Source organism: Mus caroli, chromosome 8 (genome assembly GCF_900094665.2).
Source record: "Mus caroli chromosome 8, CAROLI_EIJ_v1.1, whole genome shotgun sequence".
NCBI classification, from domain to species: domain Eukaryota; kingdom Metazoa; phylum Chordata; class Mammalia; order Rodentia; family Muridae; genus Mus; species Mus caroli.
The window spans coordinates 109,921,306-109,945,227 of NC_034577.1; the positions used below are offsets into that span (position 1 = coordinate 109,921,306).

Genomic DNA, 23,922 nt, shown 5'->3' on the forward strand with positions numbered 1-23,922 from the left:
CCAGGATGAGGTATGGACTTGGGTCTTAAACTAGCTTGTCTGAGTCACGTAGCACTCGCAGGAATTCACCAGCCAACCATCACAGCTATCTGTGCCCCCATTTCTCCCTCGACCACATAGGGATGCATCAAATGTCACCTCAAGGAGAAGGATCAATTAGAGATCTGCTGCCTGGGGCACTCTTCCTTTGGCAGTCCCCCTCATCTTGGAGAAGTTCTCCAAAGGCTACTGCACCTTGAGGTAGAAAGCTTCCCCTGTGCACCGGAACTGAAGGACTGGTCCCAAAAATGAAAGTGCAATTACAGAAAAAATTATCCCTGGGCTATGAGTGCATTTCATGGGTATTTTATTGCCTCCACGACTCATGATTTCAATTTTCGGGACCGAAAGGCTCCGCTGAAGACTAATTTAAATTCTCACCACGAGAGCCCGCGCTTTATGGACATGTGTCGGTACAGATTGAGTCCATTTGGATTTAATTCCTTTGGACTGACCACAGAACAGCTTAGGAGAGGTTAAAGGAAAGAGCCGATGCAAATAGGGCTGGCCGGTCATTTAGCATTTCTTATTTGCCTGTTCCTTTGTTTGAATGTATATGGTGCGCATGCATGCATGCACATAGGTATTCCCGTGTGTGCATGCAACTGTATGTAAATGAATATAAAGGCTTGAGGCTGCTCTTGGGAGGTTTTCCTCGATCATACTCCACTTCATTTGCTTGAGGCAGGGTCTCTTAATTGAACTCAGAGCCAGCCAGCTTGCTGTGGGGGAATCTCCTATATCTCGATCTTAAACACTGGACTTACAGGCAGGCCACCAGACCCCCACTCAATATGTACACGGTGGCTGAGACCTGAAGCAGCATGCACTTGACCTAAGGAGCTGACTTGCCGGACCCTCTGTGACTCTCGATGAATGCCCAGGAGTCGATGGAGACAATTGTACAGGTTACACTGGAGCGGGATGCTTTCTACATCAAAGCGGTTAGCAGTTAAAACTTAGCTTCGTCAAAAAGGCGGGGGTGTGACAGACTCTACTTTCCAAGACTTATTGAAAGTAGTCCCTGGGCCATGTTTGAAACTAGAAGGAGGAAGAGAATCCTAATCCTGTCCTTTGATGATGTCAAGATGGAGAGCACCTCTGGAGAAATGTCGATAGGGGCTCAAATCAATACTAGTCTCTGTTTGTCACTGTTTCTCTGTGTGCTTATGAAAAGCCCCTTTGCCTTGCAGGGCCGCCCAGCATACACTGTTATTACCACAGAGGTAGAGAGCTGACTTTTCCTTATTTAGGTTTTTTTTTTCCTACTGGAAATCTGTATCAAACCGAAGAGCTGAAAGTACAGGCGGGCATACCCCCCCAAGACCTGTCAAAGTCTGTGTGGTAAGAGTGTAAGACTTGGCATTCCAAACATCTCCTGCTGCCTCTAACCTATCCCGGTGCCAGCCTTGCCCTGTGAGAGTTCCCCTTTCTATCCCGTGCTTCTCTGTTCTCCAGAGGAACGGACTGAGGGAGTGACTACATCGAAAAGGGGGTTCGTGAGATTGGCTTCTGTGACAGTCAAACAATGAGCACCTTACACCAGAGGCTGAGAACCCTGTGTGGCTCAAGTCTTGATGTGGCTCTGAACACCTGATCAAGACAATTCCTCACAGGAGTGCCCAGCCGCTTGCCTTTTTAGCTCATTCTAAATCTAATCAAGTTGACGACAGCAATTACCATCACACATTCCCCTCAAACACACCGGAGAGCTCAAGATCCCGGGATCGCTGCCTACACACGACACCTTTCTGTTGTTTTCCAAGTTATACTTTGCAAGTTGAAGTCAAGAGTCAGCATAGACGCAGTGGAGGTCTAGAGAATGGTGGGTTCTGTCACACTGCAGCAGAGTTACAGGGCAGGGCTCTAAGGGCTAACACAGCTATACAATTCACAGCCCACTCATTGTCAGGAGAACCTAGATTCCATGATCACAATAACTTCCACCCCAACTTCCACAACTGTCTTGATTATGACCCAAGAGGGCATCTGAAATTAGGTGATGGGCGTCAATGGGGTTTATATGGGAAAGGTATTTATGTGTGACTGGTACTGTAGGGTAAGAAACAAAGACAGGAAAAGTTAAACCTGCTTAGGCCTAGGAGTAGAGCTCAGTGGGTAAACACTTGCCCTGAATGTACAAGGCCCTGGGTTTAAGGCCCAGCAGTGCAAAAACACAGCCAATCAACCAACAGCAAAGCATTGCTCAATGAAGAAGATTCGGTAGCATTTACTCTTAAGCAGGCAAGTCCAACAGCAAGGGACATTAGAAAATCAGTGAGAGCTCAAGTTTTAGGACATCTCCAATGTCCAGGTAAGAAGGCATAGTAGGTCACACAGTGAGCTACAAAGAAACAGTATGTCACTGGTGACTTTCTTCCGGTAACAAATATCCAGCTAGCACCCATTCCGACCTGTGTTAAGGATAACTTTGAACAGTGATATTGCATAATGGCTGGTCTAGAAGACTATCTGGGTGGCTTGATGAGATGGTTAAGCAGGAGAGCCGAGGTAAGATGTGGTTGGGACAGGAAAGATGTGAGGAACAGCTGATCCCAAGGGCCAGTGACACCACAGTAGCAAGTAATCACTGAGACCAAGTTCAAGAGCAGGTATGCAGATATTGACAAGCCTTCAGGTCACCTTCAATACCAGGAAAGGTTTTTATAATTCTGAGTTGATCATTCTTTTTCCTCAGTTTACTGTTTAAGAGTCTGCAGCTCCACTGTCTTCTGACATGCATTGTTCATAAGGAGACATCTGCAGCTGTCCTTATCTTTGTTTCCTTGTCCAAGATTTTTCCTTCCAGCCATAGTGGTTCTTGCAATTGCATTCTTATTACTGGCTATAAGCAGTCTGATTGTGATAAGAAACCTTCTGTGGGGTGAATCAAGAGGGCACAGACACAAAGGTGGCTTGAGAGTGGGACACGTGTAATAAAGGTGAACTTACACTGTTTCACTGAAACTGGAAGCTCCTTCTTACAGCCAGTGATACCTGTCTGTCTGTCTGTCTGTCTGTCTGTCTTAGGGTTTTACTGCTGTGAGCAGACACCATAACCAAGGCAACTCTTATAAGGACAACATTTAATTGGGGCTGGCTTACAGGTTCAGAGGTTCAGTCCATTATCAACAAGGTGGGAACATGGCAGCATCTAGGCAGGCATGGTGCAGGCAGAGATGAAAGTTCCACATCTTCATCTGAAGGCTGATGTGGGAGATTGACTTCCAGGCAACTAGGATGAGGGTCTTAAAGCCCACACCCACAGTGACACACATACTCCAACAAAGCCACAACTCCAAATAGTGCCACTCCCTGAGCCAAGTATATGCAAACCATCAGAGTTACTCAAGGGTTCCCATCCTAAAATCTAGAGATAAGCAAAGGGCAGGGCATGGTCTATAGAAGAGAGAAAGATGGAGACAGAGTGAGTCAGAGATAGAGAGAATGTACAAAATGCTCAGCGTTATCCTTCTGCCCTGGCTATTGCTCTGATAATGACAGACATTACTTAATGAGAATCTTCCAGAAGCTAAAGGCTTTATTTTTGTTTTTTATTCTTGGAAAATAACCCTATCTGGACGTTCTTCAAAAACCTTTATTTTCTCTTTGAGATATGATTTGAGAGTGGGGGAAGTGTTTCTTCATCCTCATTTAAGGCTAATACAATGAGCATGTAAAGTACTCATCACCGTGCCCAGTGGGGCAGGGCACCTTGAAAGTTGTGATGTGGTAGCACTGTTACCTCCCTATGTCTCCTCAAGGTGAGGGCTTCAAGTTTGCCCATCAACATTGCCCAAGCCCCCATGCAGAAGGAAGTCAGCATTCAGGCAAGCATTCCATGAGCCTGCCTCCATCTCTGTTTCTCCTAACAGTCAGTAAACACCATGTAGCATCTTAGCCGATGTTTTACTCCACCCAGGTTCATCCTGCCTTCTCAGCTCCATTAATTCAGCAGTCAGTCGATTCATATGTTGCCTGAGCTCAGAACAGGTGCCGGGACTGCTCTGGTTTACGGGGGTTAGGGTGTTAAGTGTGAAAGAGGAAAGCAAATCCCTGCCTTATGGCTCTTAGACATTGGTGGAGAGCAGGGAGAAGGGAGCGCAGACAACAACAGTGAGCAGACCATAATAGTAACAGGTGCTATGGATACAAATCAAGGATGGGTGGGAAGTGCAAAGCATTGGAATACTGATGGACTTAGTATGTTAGGTCTAGGGAGGATCCCTCTGCCTGGCCAAGGCAAGCCTACCTATGTCAGAGGAGCAGAATCGAAAGCATAGAGAAGGGCTGGGGAATTCCCTGATGCCACGCAGCATCCATCACTCCAGAGGCAGGGTGAGAGAGGAGGATGTCCAGCTTCAGGGCATCGTTGTCTGGCATGTGGTCCTGAGCTTGACTGGTGCTCCTTGACTGACCATTTGGTCACCCCTCTGAAATACACCTCCCTTCCCTTCCTCCCTCTCTGTGACTTAACCTTGCCAGATTCATCTAGAGTTAAAACGTAGGGTCAGCTCCCACCATCTGGGTAGTGAGGTCTAGGGAACAACCCCTCCTCTCCCCCTCCCCCAGTACCCTCCCGTCACTCAGAAACAGCCATTCCCCTAGGAACCCAGCACCCATGGACATAGAACTCCAGAACAGAGGGTGAATTTTAGCCCTTGCCTATCTCCACCAGGGGGCGTTGTGCCGTGGTGTGCAACCTTCACCGCAAACAAATGGCAGCCTGACACGGCCTCAGATGCAATTTTGTATTTCACACACCATTTAACTAATGGAAGCCACATAATAGGCACTCAGCGAATCGCGGTTGATTACACTGTCTCTCGTTTTTCACCTCCTAATATGATTAAGATCCTTTGTATTTCAACTCATAGTAAAGGATGGAAATTAGGTGATTATTATCCACAAATCCAGGCGTTATCGAACACCTACTATAAGCCAGGCACTAGGCTGGGTGGTGGGGGTGGGGACTCGCGTCTGTGGGGTTTACTCGCGTCTGGTGGGAAAGGAGAAATAGGTGATGTTATGTAGAGTGTATTATTAGTATGTGGGAAGAGGGAAAGAGCATAGGCGGTTGGGGTAAGCGCGCTGGGTAGAGTGACTGTCAGGACTCACAAAGTAGGATTCTTCTAAGCATAGATATGAATGAAGAGAAACATAGTAACAGCAGTTGAAAGAATGATCCCCCCCACCCCCCACCCCGACCTCAACAGTGGTTCCCGTGATAATCCTTCCATCCCAAGAAGATGTTGCCTTTCAGGGCAAAAGAAATGAGAGTACGAGGTCCATGGAGACATCTTGGTCAGGAAAGCATTTGCATGCGGACATAAACACCCGAGTTCACTCCTCAGAACCCACGGGATGGATGAACCCACCATCCATGTGCTGGTGGCGCACCTTTGTAACCTCAGTGCTGGGAAGACGGAGGCACGGATCTCTATCTGATCTTCGGTCAGCCAGTCTTGACCAAATCAGTAAGTTCTGGAACAGTGGCTGGCCCTGTCTTTAAATAAGTAAATAAATAAATAAATAAAAACAAATAAATGTATGTTCTTGAGAAATGACACCTAAGATTGGCCTCTCACCCCTGTCCCATGCATGCAAACACTCGAGAGTATGCACATTCACACATAAATGTGATTAAAGACTGCCATCTTGAGAGTCTAGCATTGTCCTGAGGCTCAGGGTAGCTGAAGCTTCCTCAACAGAGAGATTAGGAAGCGACAGGCAGACAAAAGTACCGGCTAGGTTTGGAGGTAGAGGGAGGGGCTGTTAGCTCAGAAGTGTAGAGGGCCTCTGAGCAGTGGTTCTTAACCTGGGGGGTCACGTATGTTCCAGAGGGGTTACACATGGCCATTAAAAAGCAGATTTAGATTACAGTTCATAACAATGACAAAATAACAGTTATGAATAATTGTATGGTTAGGGGTTAGCACAACATGAGGAACTGACTAAGGGGTAACAGCATTAAGAAGGTTGAGAAACACTGTTCTAGGGTCTAGGAACTCTCCTTTATAGACTCCGTAAGAATCCATCCCAGTTCCCAGACTGCTTCTAGCCTGCTAGTACATCTATCCCTCACGAGCATAACCTAAGAGATCTGGACCATTTAGCTGTTGTGTTTGCTACAGTCCGTTACAGCAGCAATAAGAATCAAGACAGATATCTGGGGAAAAGCATTCTGGATGGGACAAACAGCCAGTGCTAAGACCCTGAGGTAGGAATGCATCTGATATACCCCAAGATGTCTGTGCAGTTGGACTGAGACAGAGTGTTTTCAGGGACCTCGGAGTGACAAGGACATGGTGTGCCTTACCTAGCATATCATGAAGCAATGAAAACCTATGTTTAGCTCCAATGCTAGCAGGTCCCACAACGAGAGTGAAGTCGCCTAGCTCCTGTTTTAATAGGACTCTAGCTGCTGGGAGAAGGATGGTAGAAATGCAGGGGCAAGGTCACATGTTGATGCTGATAAACATCTTTAGTCCCCGCACTGTGAAGCAGAGGCCTACAGGTCTCTTTGAGATCAAAGTACAGCTGCTCTAAATAGTGAGCTCCAAGACAGCCAAGGATACTCAGTGAGACTCTGTCTCAAAAACAAAACGGGGGAGGGATATTGAACTGGAGAGATGGCTCAGTGGTTAAGAACATTGGCTGCTCTCTAAGACGATCCAGGTCCAATTTCCAGCACCCACATAGTGGCTCCTGACCACTGGTACTCCAGTTCCAGGAGATCCGATGCCCTCCATGAGCACTGTATACACAGTACAAATACAGGCATGGAGGCAAAATATATTTAGATACATACAATGAAAATAACTTTTAAAAACCTGATATTGGCTCACACCAGAGTGATAGCTTTGAACAAGGAGGGGCAGTTAAATTCAAAAGATGCTTTGAAGATTGAATCCAAGAACCAGAGCACAGATAAATGTGATTGTTTCCCTGGAAACGATTAATTGAGTAAAATTCTTTCAGTGATGCAAACTCTTCGCAGGAAAAGTGAGTCACGCAGATAGCAGGAGGTGGAGCAGATTTCTATCTAGACATCAGGCACAGCGACCTGAGTTCGAGTCCCACCTCCTCCACTCTCCATGTGCCTGAGCTACAAGTTTAAAATTCCCCAACCTTAGACTCCTCATCTGGAGCATGGGAATTCAGAGGGATGACCCAAACATTGTGTGAGTGTAGACCAGAGGCAACTGGAAGGCTCACATCTAATGCAAAGCAGACTCAAGACACTGTCTCTGCCCACTAGAAGCCACCGGTTTGCGGATATTTCTGAAAGCCCATGGACGGTCAAGAGCGCAATCGGAAGCAAAACAAATGAAGCGGAACCATCCTTTCCTGTGGGGCGAGTTCAAAGAGCAACAGGGATGCAGACAGAGCTCGCTAGGTCCCAGAGAAGATTTTCAGAGCTCAGCCATCAAATAGTGTCTACGTTTGCCAACCGTGACTTCCAAAGAGGAGTGGGCCCTCATACCTTTTAGGGAAGAATGAATTACATAGCAATTGAATATTTATTACACGTGCCTCTTCCTTAAGCAGTTGTTTTACCATCGTGACATCAAAACCACCCGGCCCAGAGAAGACTCAGATGTGGGAGAATATCAAATGTGTTTTTTTCTTTCTTTCTTTCTTCTTATTTTTTTCCCCTGTCCCTTTTCATGGTAGATCTGACGCACCTTTGAATCTTCAAAGGACGTGATAATCAATGACGTGCGTGGGGAGACTGGAGACAGGCGACAGCGTGCCCGTCATTGTGGAGACGAATTTATTAATGTAAACGGTATCGTGTGGAAGAGAGATGGGGATGAATTAAAATGTGAGGACCTGTGATCCAACAAGAAACATAGAACAAAGGGAGGAAAGGGAAACGGAGCAGAGAGATAAAAGACACTTTGCCGATTCCAGGTGCCGCTGAACAGAGCAACATAAAAGAGGTTATCGCAGAAGCCGGCTACCGCAACCCTGGCGTCTTAATTAAAGCATCTTCAAGAAAGGAGGCAGCAGGGATAGTACCAGGGTGTTGGTGAGACGTCAGTGACATAGAAGCAATGCAGATGTTCAGAAGAGGGGATTATTCCGTGTAAATATTGGGAGTAAGTTTCTGAGAAACTCAGTTCTGGGCTTCGGTCATGGAGAATATTTTAAAATTGTTTGGGTAAGGGGAGCAGTTAAAATAGCTTTCTTACCAAAAGGAAAAAAAAAAACAAAAACAAAAAAAAAAGAAGAAAAAAGGAGTGTGTGTGTCTGTGTGTATGCACTCGCACATGCATGTGCATGTGTCATACCACATGACTACAGGTGCCCACTGAGGCTAGAAGAGGGCATCAGAGGCTCTGGAGTTAGAGATACAGGTAGTGGCTGCCATATGGCTGCTTGGGACTGATCCCATGCCTTCTGCAAAAACAACTAGTACTCTTAATTCCTGAGCTATCTCTCCAGCCCTGGGAAATAGCTTTCTAATCTTACAGTTTGCAGCCATTCGCCTCAAGAAAAAGATCCCAAACTGACAAATAGACAGCAAATAAGAGACCAAGGATCTTGAAACAAGACCAAATCCAGGCCACGGGTTCCTGTTGGGAAGGGAAGATGGCTCAGCAGGTAAAGACACTTATTTCCGAGACTGAGTTTGAACCCAGGGACCTACATAGTGGAGCAAGAACTAGTGTGGAGGTTGCCCTCCGGCCTCCACATGTATGTATGGGGTACGTGCACACACAAGTAAATAAAACATGTTTTAAATATATATTATGTCCGAGAAAGAGGCATGCCACCTGGAGGAGTGCAAAGGACAGGACTGCCTGCCTGTCCAGTTGATAAAGCTATACACCGCCTCCGCATCCACCCCAGAATAGCTCAGCACCATCATCATTGTCTGTCTCCTTTGGCTGGCACCTGTGATGTCATGCTTCATTGCCAGCCAGGTAGCGGCACTGTCCACATTGGCAGCCAACATGGCCTCCTGCCAGCTAATGAGGTGATCGGGCTGCCAGGGAGAAGGGAGCTGGCATCCTTTCCACTTCAGTGATGAATGTATCAGGTGATGAGTAAAAGGTACAGCCGTCTCTCCCCTGAGGTCACCCTGAGCCTTTGGAATAAGAAGAGATGGTGCAGGCAGGCTGTGAGAGCATTTACCAATACATACCATCTACTAAAGTTTAAAACAATGTCTACACTGACCGGAAGTGATCAGAACGTATTCCCCGAAAGAACTGGAGACTAGGAAGGGAAGTGTGGGTCAATGAGCTAGAGCAGAGGGTTCTCCATTCTGTGGGTAGCTCTGTATGACTGTCACCAACACTCTGCACATACCCACTTGAAGTGCAAGGGATTGTCCCTCTGTGGGTGGGTGGGTGTGATGGTCAACCTTAAAGGTCAACTTGTCGAAAAGTGGAATCGCCCCAGAAAGGAGTCTCAACCCGGAAATTGTTCAGATCAGTGGGCCTGTGGGCATGTCTGAAGAGGATTGTCTTGGTTGGTGATTGGAGCCGAAGACCCACCCTAAAGATGGGCGGCACCATTTCAAGAGCTGAGTATGGCGCTGTCCAACAGTGATAGAAGCCAACTGAGCATGTGCAGCCAGCAAGCACGCGGCAGGAATATATTCATTTCTCTCTGCTCCTTCCTCTGGATGGGACAGGGCCAGCTGCCTCAGTTCCTGCCTTAACTTCCCTCCAATGATGGACAGGAACCTGGATCCATAAGCCAAATAAACCCGTGTCCCTATACCGCTTTTGGTCAGCATATTTGCCATAGCCTTAGAAATCAAGAGAGGCTGGAAAGAACCCAGATGTCCCTCAAGAGAGGAATGGATACAGAAAATGTGGTACATTTACACGATGGAGTACTACTCATCTATTAAAAGCAACGAATTTATGAAATTCTTAGGCAAATGGATGGAACTAGAAAATATCATCCTGAGTGAGGTAACCCAATTATAAAAGAACACACATGTAATATACTCACTGGTAAGTGAGTATTAGCCCATAAGCTCAGAATACCCAAGATACAATTCACAGATCACATGAAGCTCAAGAAGAAAAGAAGACCAAAGTGTGAATACTTTGGTCCTTCTTAGAAGGGGGAACAAAATACCCATGGGAGGAGTTACGGAGACAAAGTGTGGAGGGAGAAGAGACTGAAGGAAAGGCCATCCAGAGACAGCCCCACCTGGGAATCGATCCCATATATAGTCACCAAACCCAGACATTATTGTGGATGCCAACAAGTGCTTGCTAACAGGAGCCTGGTATAGTTGTCTCCTGCGAGGCTCTGCCAGTGCCTGACAAATACAGAGGTGGATGCTCTCAGTCAACCATTAAACTGAGCACAGGGGTCCCCAGTGGAGGAGCTAGAGAAAGGACCTAAGGAGCTGAAGGAATTTGCAGCCCCACAGGAGGAACAACAATATGAACCAACCAGTACCCCCAGAGCTCCCAGAGACTAAACCACCAACCAAAGAGTACACATGGAGGGACCCATGGCTCCAGTCACATATGTAGCAGAGGCTGGCCTTGTCAGTCATCAACGGGAGGAGAGGCCCTTGGTCCTGAAAAGGCTCAATGCCCTACTGTAGGGGAATGCCAAGGCCAGGAAGCAGGAGTGGGTGGGTTGGTATGCAGGAGGATGAGGGAGGGGATAGGGGGTTTTGGGAGGGGAAACCAGGAAAGGGGATAACATTTGAAATGTAAATAAAGAAAATATCTAATTAAAAAAAGAAGAAGAAGAAATCAAGAGAGAGGGGTCTCATTGAGAGGGGCTCTCATAAAGGCCATTTATGGGGTTTGAACTCTTTCAGATGGGAAAAACAGTATTACTGGAGTTTATGTTTTTGCACTGAGAACATGGACTCAGATTAATTCAGCCGTGGAGGCAAGGGGCTGTGTGTGTGTATTAGGAAAACAAGCCCATTTGTAAAGCGCTGCCAGATCCCTCCAGGTGCTCAGAAGTAGCTATTTAGCATGAATATTTCATCAATGCCAGAGTAGATTGAAGAAAATTCTTTCCATTATGTCCCCATCACCGTTGCACGTGGTTGAACGGACTTCTGACTAAAGAATCTAAATATACTTAAAACATTTTTCACCTCCAGTGGAACGAGTGGAGCCTGATTGGGTTGTTATTTTCCTGCCTCATGAAATATTTCAGAGGCAATTGTGTCTTGAATGTGTTGTTTGGCAAATTTTTATCCGAAGCCAGAGCCTCTGGATTATTTTTTAACTGGTGACACCGATGTTAGAAAGTCAACACTTTAGAGAAAATGTCCAGGGCTTGTCTCTGCGGTTCTTGCATTTTATGTTTTAAGACCAGCTTTTAGAACATGCTGCTGGGCTTGGTATAACAGGTGAGAGAACAGAAACTCTAAGTGGGTAAACTTCAGCGTTCACACTCCCACCCCAGACCCAACAGGCAGCCAAGTCGAGGTCAGACACCATCTTTGATAAGGCTTCCCCTGTGAGGAAAGAACTGTCTTCCTGTATGTTGGAGAGGCCTGACATCTCCTTGCTCCCATCGTCTTTGGAGCCTCTCAGACACCAACTCTTTCTGCTTCCTGTTCCCACCAATGCGGACCTGTGTTTTCCTTCCGCCTCTGTGCCTTTTATGCAGGCCTCTTCCTTGCACCTCTTTTTCTGGTGGAAGAATCGTGAACTGATGTTGGAGACAAGAGTGGAGAGTGGAGAGTGGAAGGATAGATGGAGTTGGCCATGCAGAAGAGGGCGGGATCTAGGAGGGGCAGCATCTGCTAAGGTCAGCAACAGCATCAAGAACCACACCTCCTGGGTCTCTCCTGCCTCAGTGGTGCTGGGGATTTTATCCTTGATCATACGGATTCTTGTACAGTGTTGAAAGGGGGCAGGTGGTGGTCTCAAATAATCTTTCTGATCAGAAGCTTCTAAAGTCACCTCTCAAACCCTAAACGCCCACGAAGAACCTGTAACTTCTATAGCAACTTCCTTCCCATCCTAAACATACATCCTAAAGCCAAATGACCTGAGACCCTAGGAATGTATCTTCTCAGTACCCTGAGTTTGGGTGCCTGGTGAAAATTTCAGCCACACATATAAGAGTGTTTACGTATGCTTGTGTGTTTGCGTGCTTGCTTTTTAATATTGTGCTACCTTTTTTCAGTACATTAAAAAGAAAGGGACATAGAAGATTGAAGTAAACATTCCCTTCTATAATTGAGATCATAATGGTCTAAGAATACCTTGACAAGACTAAAGGAGCCAATGTGGAGGCCAGGGAGTACTTTTTCTAGACCAGAATTCCCAGGAAAGGGATTTCCTAGCTCCCACTGTCTATCATCATGTCGATGACATAACCCATAGCAATATCTCACATGCCCAGGTAGCTGGGACTGTCACTTCTGAGGGATCACTCAACAGACATTTAAATAATTTCAGCACGACATGGACCTGTCTAAAGTCACTGGAAAATATCACTTTCTGATCTCTTGCTGAAATTGTGGTCTATCGATTGTATGTAGAAATAGGTTTCGTTAAAGATGTTGTCAAATGAGTGTATGATATACTTCGGCCATGATTCTCCCACACATAATTATCTCTGACTACTCCCTTCCCCCAATTTCAGATTGACCATTGCATTGCCAAAGTTTCTGGTTAGTGGCTTTCCTCATCAGAGTGCTGTTTCTGATGTCACCAGCTATTATTTCTGGAAAGTGCATGCATTTAGAGGCTCCGAGGGATGGTGGCTTCCCATGTATTACTGTTACATGCCAACGGCCCTTGAAAACTGAATGCCATAGTTTCCAATGGTTGCCTGGCTGCATGCCATCCCAGGATCCTGCCAGCCATCATCTTCCTACCCCATCTTTAAAGAAAATTCGATGTCCTCTTGGCAGAAGATGATTTCCTGGACAAACAGGGCAACAGAGGTGCCTTCGTCTCAGCACAGATCCCACCAGAGGCTTTTCCAGCCACAAGCACTGAGGGTCTTTGCTGTACACATAAATGGCAAAGGCAGGGGCAGGCAATGAGCCTAGAAATGTGAAATAAGGGGCAAGGTGTTTAGAATTGGAAGGAGGGAGGCTGCCCTGCCCAGTTCTCTCCTGGTGTCTTTAAGGCGCCCTCAGAGTCAGTACGCATGCGCATGGCTAAACTCCTTGTGCGCTCTGTGCCTCAGAGACTGTTTCCCAAGGCTCGGAGTTCCCTGCTTCTTTGCTCTGGTATTTTACATCTAGGCTGACACTACTGAGTCTGTCACCTTACATCTAGGGAGCTGGGAGAGGTGGGAGGTGGACTGGTACTGCATCTTTAATGGCTGCTGTACTGGGAAGAGAGGGACATCAGAGCAGGCACAGGGCTCAGGGGTATCCAGAACAACTGCATCACCCTCAGCAGGCTTGCAGGCACAAGTGAGCCCTTTATCACAAACAATGGAAAGTTTGTTGCTGAGGATACAGGGTGCTTTTTCACTGCGTTGGACACATTTATACACACACTGCCTTAATGAACGGAGGCCTCTGTGGCTGCATTACAGCTCTGAATCACCAAGTCCTTACATATGCATGGTGCCTTAAATCTTCACTCGGCACCGTTGTCGTACCCATTCACTCACGGACGGCTCTTGAAGTTGTTGTTTTTCTTAACTGTAAATGAGATTTGTATGTATGGCATATTTTACCTATGTTCTGTTCTTTGGCTGTCCCTCAATAAAGCAACAGAGTCTTTGGAGAGGCCACGTCTCAGTGTTGTATAATAGAATCCATCCTCTCTGCCATTGTCTCCTGGTTTTCCTCTTCCTTTCTGCTGGCTTGTGTGTTTCTTTCCCGTTTGAGTTGGGTTGGGGTTATTGTGCATTGTTTGGTTCAGCTGGCTGAGTTCCTGGTTGATTGGCTTTATCCTCTTTGCTCTTTTCACTGTCATTCATAAACATACACACAGACACATCACACACACATCACACACATACATATACACATACAAACACACATACGCAAACACATACACACATCATAAACATACACACACATACACACATCACACATACACACCACAGGGGTATAGGAGAAGTGAAGGGGTAAGAGAGATAATTCAGTGTTCTAACTTTGCCTACACATGGAGATTATTCTTTTCCCAAAAACCACCTATCATTTTATGCACATGTGTGTGTGTGTGCATGTGTGTGTGTGCATGTTTGTGAGTGTGTAAATTGTGCATGTGTTCACTGTGGAGGCCAGGGAACAACACTGAGTGCCATCTTCACAAACACCATCCACCTCCTCTGAGGCAGTATCTCCCAGCCAGGGAGTCTCAGTGATCCTCCTGTCTCCACTACCCGATGATGGGATTCCAAGTGCACACCACTTAGTCCAGGACTTGAAAGTGAGTTCTGCACCTTCCTGCACTGGAAAGGGACATGCTTTTCCAACTGAACCACTTCTGTAAGTGGGGCTGTCTCAGAGGTCCCGAGCACAGTCTGCTTTTCCTTGGGACATAGTTGAACACAGCGCTGCAGTTTTAGACACACGGGGCAGTGGTGTGAAAAACATTTGCAACGCTGTTCAGTCCAATTCCAGAGCACTTTCCATTTTGCAGAACTGATTATATGTCCCACAAAATAACAGCTCACATCTTCTCTTGGAAAATAAACACGACAAGGAAAAAAATTGATAGGCTTGCAACAATTATTCTGGTCTGTGAAGTGATCTGATTGTGGCTTCATTTTCTCTGCTCAGAAATAACATTCTGGTAAACCAGCCATGTCCTACATAGTTTACTCTTTATATATATATATATATATATATATATATATATATATATATGTATATTATATATGTATGTATATATATACATACATATATGTGTGTGTGTGTGTGTGTGTGTGTATATGTGTGTGTATTCTTCTTCTTTAACACAGTTCATACAATATAGAACATACCCAACAGGATGTTGCTTAGAAATACAGGTTTGTGATATGTATTATACCTGCTAGTTACACAAATTTAATTGGGGGTAGTTCTTACATAGTCTGTGCAAGTTTTCTTCATTGACTAAAGAGAGCTATGGATTTTCTGGGATAATTTATTAGGTGTAGGGGCTGATGCACATGTCTCCATGTTGGCCGATACACATTTGCTATATTGCTATCCTAGCATTTTGTGAGGGGCCCCAGGTGTGGTCTTTCCAAACCAGGCTCATGTTTAATCGTATCCTTGCTACTCAGTATGGGGCTGTTTTTCACGTTTGCCTTTTGTGTGTCCTGCCTCACTAAGCATTGTTCAGTGTCTTCTTTTTCTTCCTTTGACCTTAGCCCCTGGCTGTATTCCTAGAGTGGAAATACAGAAGGAAGGGCTGTGGATATTTGCAAGGCTCTTGATAAACAAATATTGCCCAATGGCTCTCCACAAGACTGTTAGTCGATATTCCAAGAAAAATCAAGACTATGAGAGTTCGTGGAGGTTTGCAAAAGCTTTAACTGGGTTTGTTTCTTGTTTAACTTTGCTAAGTATGTTTTCTCTTTAAAAACCATAAAATACAAGTATACACACACACACTCACTCAGACACACACACTCATACACACTCACATACACATATACCCCCCTCTGTTTCACACACACACACACTCATACACACTTACATACACATATACTCCTGCCTCACACACACACACACAACACACACACACTAATACATACTCACATACACATACACTCCCTCTCTTTATCTCACACACACACACTCACACACAATAATTCACATACACACAGGCACACACACATACACACACACACACAGAGGCACCCACTCATACATAGTTATTGACCAGGGGCTAGTGATGTCATGAAATTATTATTTACCATATTGTTTTGATGGGAGCTCACTATGACTTGAAGTATGAGGTGCATGCTTCTGATGATACAGAAGATAATTTTAATTAGCGTGTGGTATTCGATGAGCTTGATTTGCATATTAAAAGGGATACTCTATTTTCATTTTTTCCCCAGCCCTCTAATTAGATCAGGATTGTGCTAACCCCCTTCCATGTCCCCACTCCCCTTTCTTACCTCTCTGTAGGCACTAGTGTCTAGCTTGGGTTTCACAATGTTGTGGGTCTCTAGTATGTTTATCTTTCTGTTTCCTTCTTTGTAGATAATGTGACATTAGCGCTTGACATAAAGTAATGATATAGTTTCCTTTGTTGAACTCAGTTCTTTAATTAAAAAGGTATAAGCTCTCAAATTGGAGTCAGTGGGTTATTGAATTTCTTAAAATAAAAATAAAAAGACTCAATGTTGGGGGTTAGGCAGTAAAGGAGGATCTGGGGGGAGTTAGGGGGAGGAGCTGGGGCAAATACGATCAAAACGCATGGTATGAAATCCTCAAAGAATTAATTACGATAACTGTCTAGATGCAGACCTCCTGACAGTGTGCACACAGTGGGTGAAGTGGAGTCACTTTCTTGGGGATGCACTCCAGAGACATTCCTCCCCTGGGAAAACATCACCTGCATCTCCATGACACCTGGAAGTGTGTATAGCTCTGTCAATCATCCCTGCTCCTCTAGCTGGCAGTAAAGAGAATCATGCTCTCTGGAAAGTCCCTTTGATAGCTAACCAGGTGACATCTACCAGTTTGATAGGTTAAGACTACTCTATACAGCATAAAGGATGTGTTAACCCAATGTGATGCTTTAAGTAAATAATTTAGAAATTGGAATTAACTGGCTTAAGGATTGCCATTGTGAATTGCGACATCAACTCTTGTGTGATTGTAACCAAGCAGTTGGTCACTCTAAAGAGACTTGCTAAGATAAAGTTGATAGTGTCCAGACACGCCGTGTCCTTCTGAACAAAGTATAAGGTCCCAGGGCAGGCTGATGCTTTCCCGTCTGTGGGAGATCTTAATCAGATCATCTTGTTGTCTCTTTTAGGATATTTTTAAATTTGCAAGGACATCTCCTGTCCCAAGACAAAAGAGGTCCATTGTGGTGTCCCCCATCTTGATCCCAGAGAACCAGAGACAGCCCTTCCCCAGAGATGTCGGCAAGGTAAGTTGGACAAAGGACAAATGATGCAGAGTGGCCCAGAGTGTTTGTATTAAGGGGTGAGCATGCACAAGGCCAGCTAGCGGTGCCAGCTGTGATTAGCTGGAATTGGCCTCCATCACTGTGCGTGGTGAGAGGTCAAAATGATTGTATCAAGATAAGAATTTAAGCAATCTTTAAAAAAAGAAAAAAACATGAAAACACAGAAGCCATAGATCACAATTGCGGATCTACATAGTAGAAAATAAATTTGAGGTGATATTGTAATATGTCATTGCTTAACAACTGGCTGCTTTGTCTTCGTAGCTGATGTCCAGGTGACAGGCTGACAGCTATGTGCTCATGTTTGCTTTTGATTGAGGTCCTGTTTTTGTGTTTGTTTGGTTGGTTTGGTTTGTTTGGGGGAGGAGGTGTTCTTGTTGTTATTTTTCAAATGTGTCAACCAAGGCTCACTGTTGGGTTAGCTTCTCAGAGACAAAACCAGAGCATGGGAGCTCACCCATGCTAACTAGATGCAGAACAGTGGTGCTTCAGTCTGAACAATAAAGTCCCCAGGAGAAGACAGCTGCCTTTAAATGGACCTTAGTGCTGATGCTGCCTTGCGTCAGGGAAAAAAAATCAGCAAATTGAGTTTAATGATCTGACTAGCTGGTTTTTGGTGATTCGGGACTCAGGCCACTTCCTGTCCGTGAACTAGAAGGATGCTCTGCTGAGCTGACTGAAGGGCCTGACTTTCCCTGGACCCTGGACAAGGAGGAGCAAGGACTAAAAAGAGATGTGTTGTTTCAATGTAATTTACCTTAAGGAACAAATCAGATGGACATCCTTGGCCCATTGGCTCAGATGCACTGAGCCATCCCAAACTGGTTGCAGTGAATATCCTGTTTTTCAGAAATCTGACCCACTTTAAATCACTCTGATTATATGGACCTGGCTATAGATGATTCTATTCTTTCTCTGCCCTGTTGGACCTTAGTACAGACATCTTATTCAAGACAGTGGCCTCAAGTAAATTTTATGGGACACACACCAGTACCTCCCAACTCCACAGAAATGTCTATGTGGAGATTCAGATTCGAATTGGTTTCTATCTCTTGTTGAACCTAGAGTTCGGGTGCTTACTCAAATGAGCAATATCAGTGCCAGGAGCTACTGTTTTATAATTTATTCATCAGGTAAAAATAGAAAGCCTGCTTTACGGCACAATCCAATCAGGACTGGGTAACTAGCAAACAATCCCTCCTATTGTCTGGCGGGGAAATGGACATGTGCAACTAAAGAACAAGAAAATTCGGAAGTGTGACAGCGTCTGCACCAAACAAGACAACAGTGGCCAGGGAGAAGGAAAAAGGGTTCCACCCGATGAGTTGGAAGGAGGGGATTGTCACAAAACTGGCTAATGCCAGCTGAGGTTCGTGATGTCTGAGGAGAGAGTGGAAGAATCAGGACATCTATGGGAAGACCAGGTCCATGTTATCTCAGTAGAGAGATCTGTGTCCAAGGCCCTGAGGTGGGAAGGGATGAAGTTCTCCGAGGAGCAGACCCTAGGGGACTTGTGAACCAGAGAGAGCATGGCCCGAGGACCTGGAAGATCTTGGAAGGGACCTACCTTAGAGGTACTTTGAGGAATTGGGATTTGGGCACAGCCTGCAATGACTGACCCCCTGGAAGCTCTACCCCCAGGCCAGGTATGCCCATCAATGATCAGCCTGGCTTCATTGTAAGGAATAGTCTCTGGAAGCGGAATGGAGGATAGAAGTGGGAGCAAAGAGACCCACTAAGAGGGGAGGTGGTCGGAATGGGTGGTGGGAATGTCTTAGACCATTGAAGTAGTATTTCTACTGGAAATCAAAGACAGTAGCAGACAACTATTATGATGGCGTGTTATTTTAAACTGCCATCATGCCAAAGATGTATCTCTTTTCAGCAACTATTTTCTGTGACTCCTAGAAAACAGAGCAGCTTGGAATGGACAGAGGGGAGTTAATGACAAACCCTGTCCCTCTGGACAGGCCTGACCACTGTCACACCTACATTACAATCCAGGTCAAGGGACTAATCTCCACCTCTTTAATGACTTTTGAGACTGATGTCAGTCTTCTTCACTACCTTAATGGAATAGCCGACTCAGGCCGCTTTATAAAGAAAAGAGGCGTATGTAACTCACGGTAATAGGTGTGGAAGGATCCGGAGGTGACACCAGGTAGTAACTTTGTTAGCAGACTCTGGAAGAAGCATGATGAATCATGGGTAAGAGATAGGCAGCATGGATAAGCACATATATGTGGTTCCATGGTCTGCTCCCTCTCTCAGGGTGTCCAGGCGGCTGAGTGCGTGTATGTGAGGGAAGGGGTAGGGGTGGATGGGGGGGGGGGCTGTTCTCTGAGGATTTCAGTGTTATAATTCTTTTAAACAGGAGTTCAGTGAAAGAGTTTGCTCTCGTGCTGGTGGTGAACAACGGCTATATGAACCTTGGGGAGTGGGTGGGGTTTCAGGCTGGGTGCACTTTATTGGCTGGGACGGAGAAGCTGGAAATTCTTCATTTACATGAAGAGGAATTCCGGGTGCTTGCCGGGCAATTTCTTATCGGGAGGGAAGAAGTTGAACCTGTAATTTGGCTATGGTCTACATGGCTTTCCAGGGGTAGATAAAGTGGGGGTCAGGCTCCCCAGAGAAGGTCAGACAGAGAAGAGGGAGCCCCATTGGGAAAGAGAGTCTTACACTTTGCATTGAGCTTGGGAGTTATCTGGACACCATAGAGCGCAACCCTAGTCACAGGGTCTCCAAACATGTGTATTTCTGTCTAGTCTCTCTGCCTCTTTATTTTTGTGTATCTGTGTATCCATATCCTTCTGTATGTAGCTGTACATTTGTACATGGGTCAGGCCCACGTGTGTATAGGTGGAGTCCAGAGAAGAACCCTGGGTTGTTCCACAAGATGTCATCTACCTTGTGTCTTATAGACAGGGTCTCTTATTGATCTGAAACTCATCAAGGGAGCTAGGCTGGCTGGCCAGTGAGTCCCAGGGATCTGCTTGTCTCTGTCTCCCCAGTACTGGGATTACAAGAGTGTACCACCATGCTGGCCTTTTAAAACTATACACAGGTTGTGGGGATCAAGTGTGGGTCCCCATGCTCATAAGGCAAGCACTTTGTGCAGTCTCCCCAACATCTTCCTCTTCTAGTACTGCTACTGAAATTTTATTATGGGGGGTTCTATCCTTGGGACCTTGTCTAATTTTAATCACACATGAAGGGCACCTCCTCAAACACCATAGCCAGACAGTTTCTACATGCTTAGTGCCTTGTAATGAGAATTATCCTACACATGAAGCACTGGGGATGGTCTCACACAAGCTCTATCTAAATAGTAGCAGACATAAGCTGTGCTCTTTCTAGATACCCCAAAGGGAAGCTAGGGTTTCGCCTATGATCATGCATCAGAGTCCCCAGAGACACTTAACTTGGGTACTGGGGCCCTACCCTCCAGGCCAATACACATAGCCTTTAGGCAAGAACCATGCATAGCTGTTGTTTAAAAGACCCCAGGGAAGACTGGTGTAGAGCCAGGGTGAGGTCTCCTGGCATAGACTATCTTCTGCCTAGAGATGGTGTAACCCACAATGCCAGCTGCTCTAGGACCTTGTAGAAGTGTGTGTTCTTAGGCCCTAGGCTTAGGCTGCTGAACTAGAAACTCTTGGGTGCAGACCAGAAACCAGCCTTAGAATTTTATAACAGGTGCTTGTGTGCTTCTCATCTATATCCCAGAACTCGTGTCTTAATAAAAATCCCTTTATTACACACCAGATATCCATTGATGTGCTTGTCTATACATCCTGCCCTTCAGTGAGTGTCAATACCAAACACTTCATTATGATGCTGTTTTAAAGAGAGTACCTATTCTAGATTGATTTCTGTTGCTGTGATAAAACACTCTTGCCAAAAGCTACTTGGGGAGGAAGGGGTTCACTTGGCTTACACTTCCATGGTACAGTTCATCATTGAAGGAAGTCAGGACAGGCATTTGAAGCAGAACCCACCACAGGAACCCTGCTTACTGTCATCCTTCCCCTGGCTTACTCAGCTACTATCTATATCTATATCTACATCTATACATTATACATCTAGATAGAGAGATAGATAATCTCCCAGACCACCCTGCCTAGGGATGGCACCCCTCTCCCCAACAATGGACTGAGCCCTCCTACATGGAGTAGCAGTTAAGAAGATATCGCACAGACAATGCCACAAGCAAATCTGATGGAGACAGTTCTTCAGTTGAGGTTCTCAGCTTCTCAGATGTGTCAAGCTAACAACCAAAGTCAGTCATCACGGTGCCCATCAGAAAGAGCAATCCCGTCCCATAGTAGGTGGCTCAGATTGGAGGGAGCAGCCCCTGCACCTATTAGATAAGAGCCAAGGTGGAATGAAGCTAACTCACCCTGTGTCTACACTGATTACTTCATCTCTGAGTCCCTCTCCCCTGCTTGGTGTGTGAGAAGATGGTCCCTGTGGAATCTTTGTCATGAGCACTCAATGTAATAAGTGGAAAGGGCTTAGTGGCGTGCCAGACAAACCATGAACAGGTGCTAGTATTTTTTATGCTTTTCTAATCCTATAAGATCAAGGATCCTGTCTGTTTCCATTGCCACTAAGTCCCCAGGTCCTCCCACAATGCCTTATAAATAGCCGATGCTCAGTATATATTGGCTGATACAAACTAGGTTGAATTTTAGGAACTTTTCCTTCTGGGGGACAAGAAGACTTACTCACAGAGGCCAAGCACGTTGGATCTCTAAGGCTGAGAACACAAACACGTTAATTCAGGAACTGAGATGAGAACAGAGAATGAGAAAAGGCCAGGAAAACCTGTGAAACTAAGTATTTCTATCAGGTCTGGGACGGCACAGCATTCTTCGGTGTCCTGAGTTTTCCCAGGGAGCTTCCCTTTATAGTGATCACCACACACATAGCTGCTCTGGGGCATCTTGCTGGCCAAAGGATCTCTTCCAAAGCTGGGAGGCTTTGCATCCACACATGGGGCAGAACACAAGGCAAATCACAAGTGCTGGAGAGCACACAGCTCCTCACCCTCCCTTGTGTGGGTGATGCTTCTGAGACTGGGTTGCCCACCATCTCCTGACTTTTCCTTTATGGGGTTATGATCTAGCCACACACAGAGAGTACTGATAACTCCCTAGAAATAGCCTCACTGCCTTCAGAATGGCCATGGCTACAACAGAAGACTAGCCTTGGGGGTAGCTCTTGGGGTATCCAAAACGAGACAAGGGTATTTCTTAATAGCCACTTGCTTTGATTACTTTTCTGTAAGTGTTGATAAAAACACCATGACCAGGAGCAACTTACAGAAGAGAGAGTCTATCTGGGCTCACATTTCCTGGGTGAGAAGAGGCAAGCATGTCAGGGGACCATGATGAGGAACGGGACAGGAGGCAGGAGAGTGAACTTGGCTGGAGACTTATTTTAAACCCCAATGCTGGTGATCCCCGCCCCCAAGATGGCACCATCTAAACCTTCCGATGCAAACTACCACATCACTGAATCTCTCCTTTCAATAGTAACAGCCTAAACTAGAGTGTGATATGCAATACTAAAGTAAGGGATGTAGTGACCAAGAGAGATTTGGAAGGCAGTGACCCCGATCCCTGTCTTAAGGTTTCATTGCTGTGAAGAGACACCATGACCAAGGCAACTCTTATAAGGCACAATATTTAATTGGGTCTGGATTTCAGTTTCAGAGATTTAGTCTGTTATTATCATGGAAGGAAGTATGGCAGTAACCAGGCAGACATGGTGTTAGAGAAGGAGCTGAGAGTTCTGCATCTTGATCCAACTGCAACCAGGAGAGACTACTAAGTCTATTCCACACTGGGTGGAACTTGAGACCAAGAGCCCTCAAGGCCACAGTGATACCCTTCCTCTAACAAGGCCACACCTCCTGATAGTGCCACTTCCCATGGGCCAAGCATATTCAAATCACCACAGTCCCATACCCAGCAGTCACAAAAGACACGCTTTGTATTCCCCCATGCTTCTGCAGAGAAAAGGCTGACAGGCACAGGTAGGGCTGATGAAGCTGAGATAAAGATATAAAGGGAAGAATGAGATGAATGAATTAAAAACAAGCAGGCACAGTCAGGAAAGCAACTTCCTTCAGGGGGAAAGGAAAGCAGAGACAGAGCTTTCACAAGGTAGTCACTTTCCAAGAAACATCTGGAAGTTTGGGAGACTTGTGAATTGTAATGATGGTATTCCATTAGGATCGGGAAAGCAGCTGCTTTATAGAGGACCTAGGTTGAGAATCTCTACACAGGCACACATACTGAGCAAAGAGGAGTCCTGTACTGGAAAATGAAATTGTCTTTGATACAGTTAAGATAAGAGGCAATGAAGAATGTTTCCAGGTAGCTTCATGCACATTCGTTCATTCACTCATAGCCCAGGCTGGCCCCAGCTACTTTCTGATTGGCTTGGAAAATTGCCTAGAAAGAGATAGACAGATGATTGTGTGGAACTAAAGAGAACTATAATATGACAATGTCATTTATTGTCCCAATCTGGACAGTTTTCGATGAGAAAGGTTTTGGTTATATGTACATCAAGACAACCAGTGTGACCTGGACTTTCTAAGTGACCATGCTAGTAGTTGCTGCTGTTATAACCTAGTTAGTGGATTTGTGACTCTAGTACTGAAAATTAGTGATGCTGATGATGGCTGTGAACACAGCTTAGATCTCCCTCTGAAAACTAGAATGCGCACCACAGTCCCCTGAAAAGCATTTACTTCTACTGAAGGATAAAAATATCAAGAGAACATGTGGAAGTTAGCAGGCCCTAGGTTTTA

At 45.6% G+C, this 23,922-nt stretch overlaps 1 protein-coding gene across 1 annotated transcript in view; it reads left to right on the forward strand.

Moving 5' to 3' along the window:
• The window catches only part of Cdh13 (cadherin 13), a 1,030,912-nt gene that overhangs the window by 461,294 nt on the left and 545,696 nt on the right, over nt 1-23,922 (forward strand). The window contains exon 4 of the mRNA XM_021169677.2: nt 16,944-17,060. Coding sequence (XP_021025336.1) covers nt 16,944-17,060 — 117 coding nt within the window. The remainder of the gene's footprint in view (nt 1-16,943; nt 17,061-23,922) is intronic.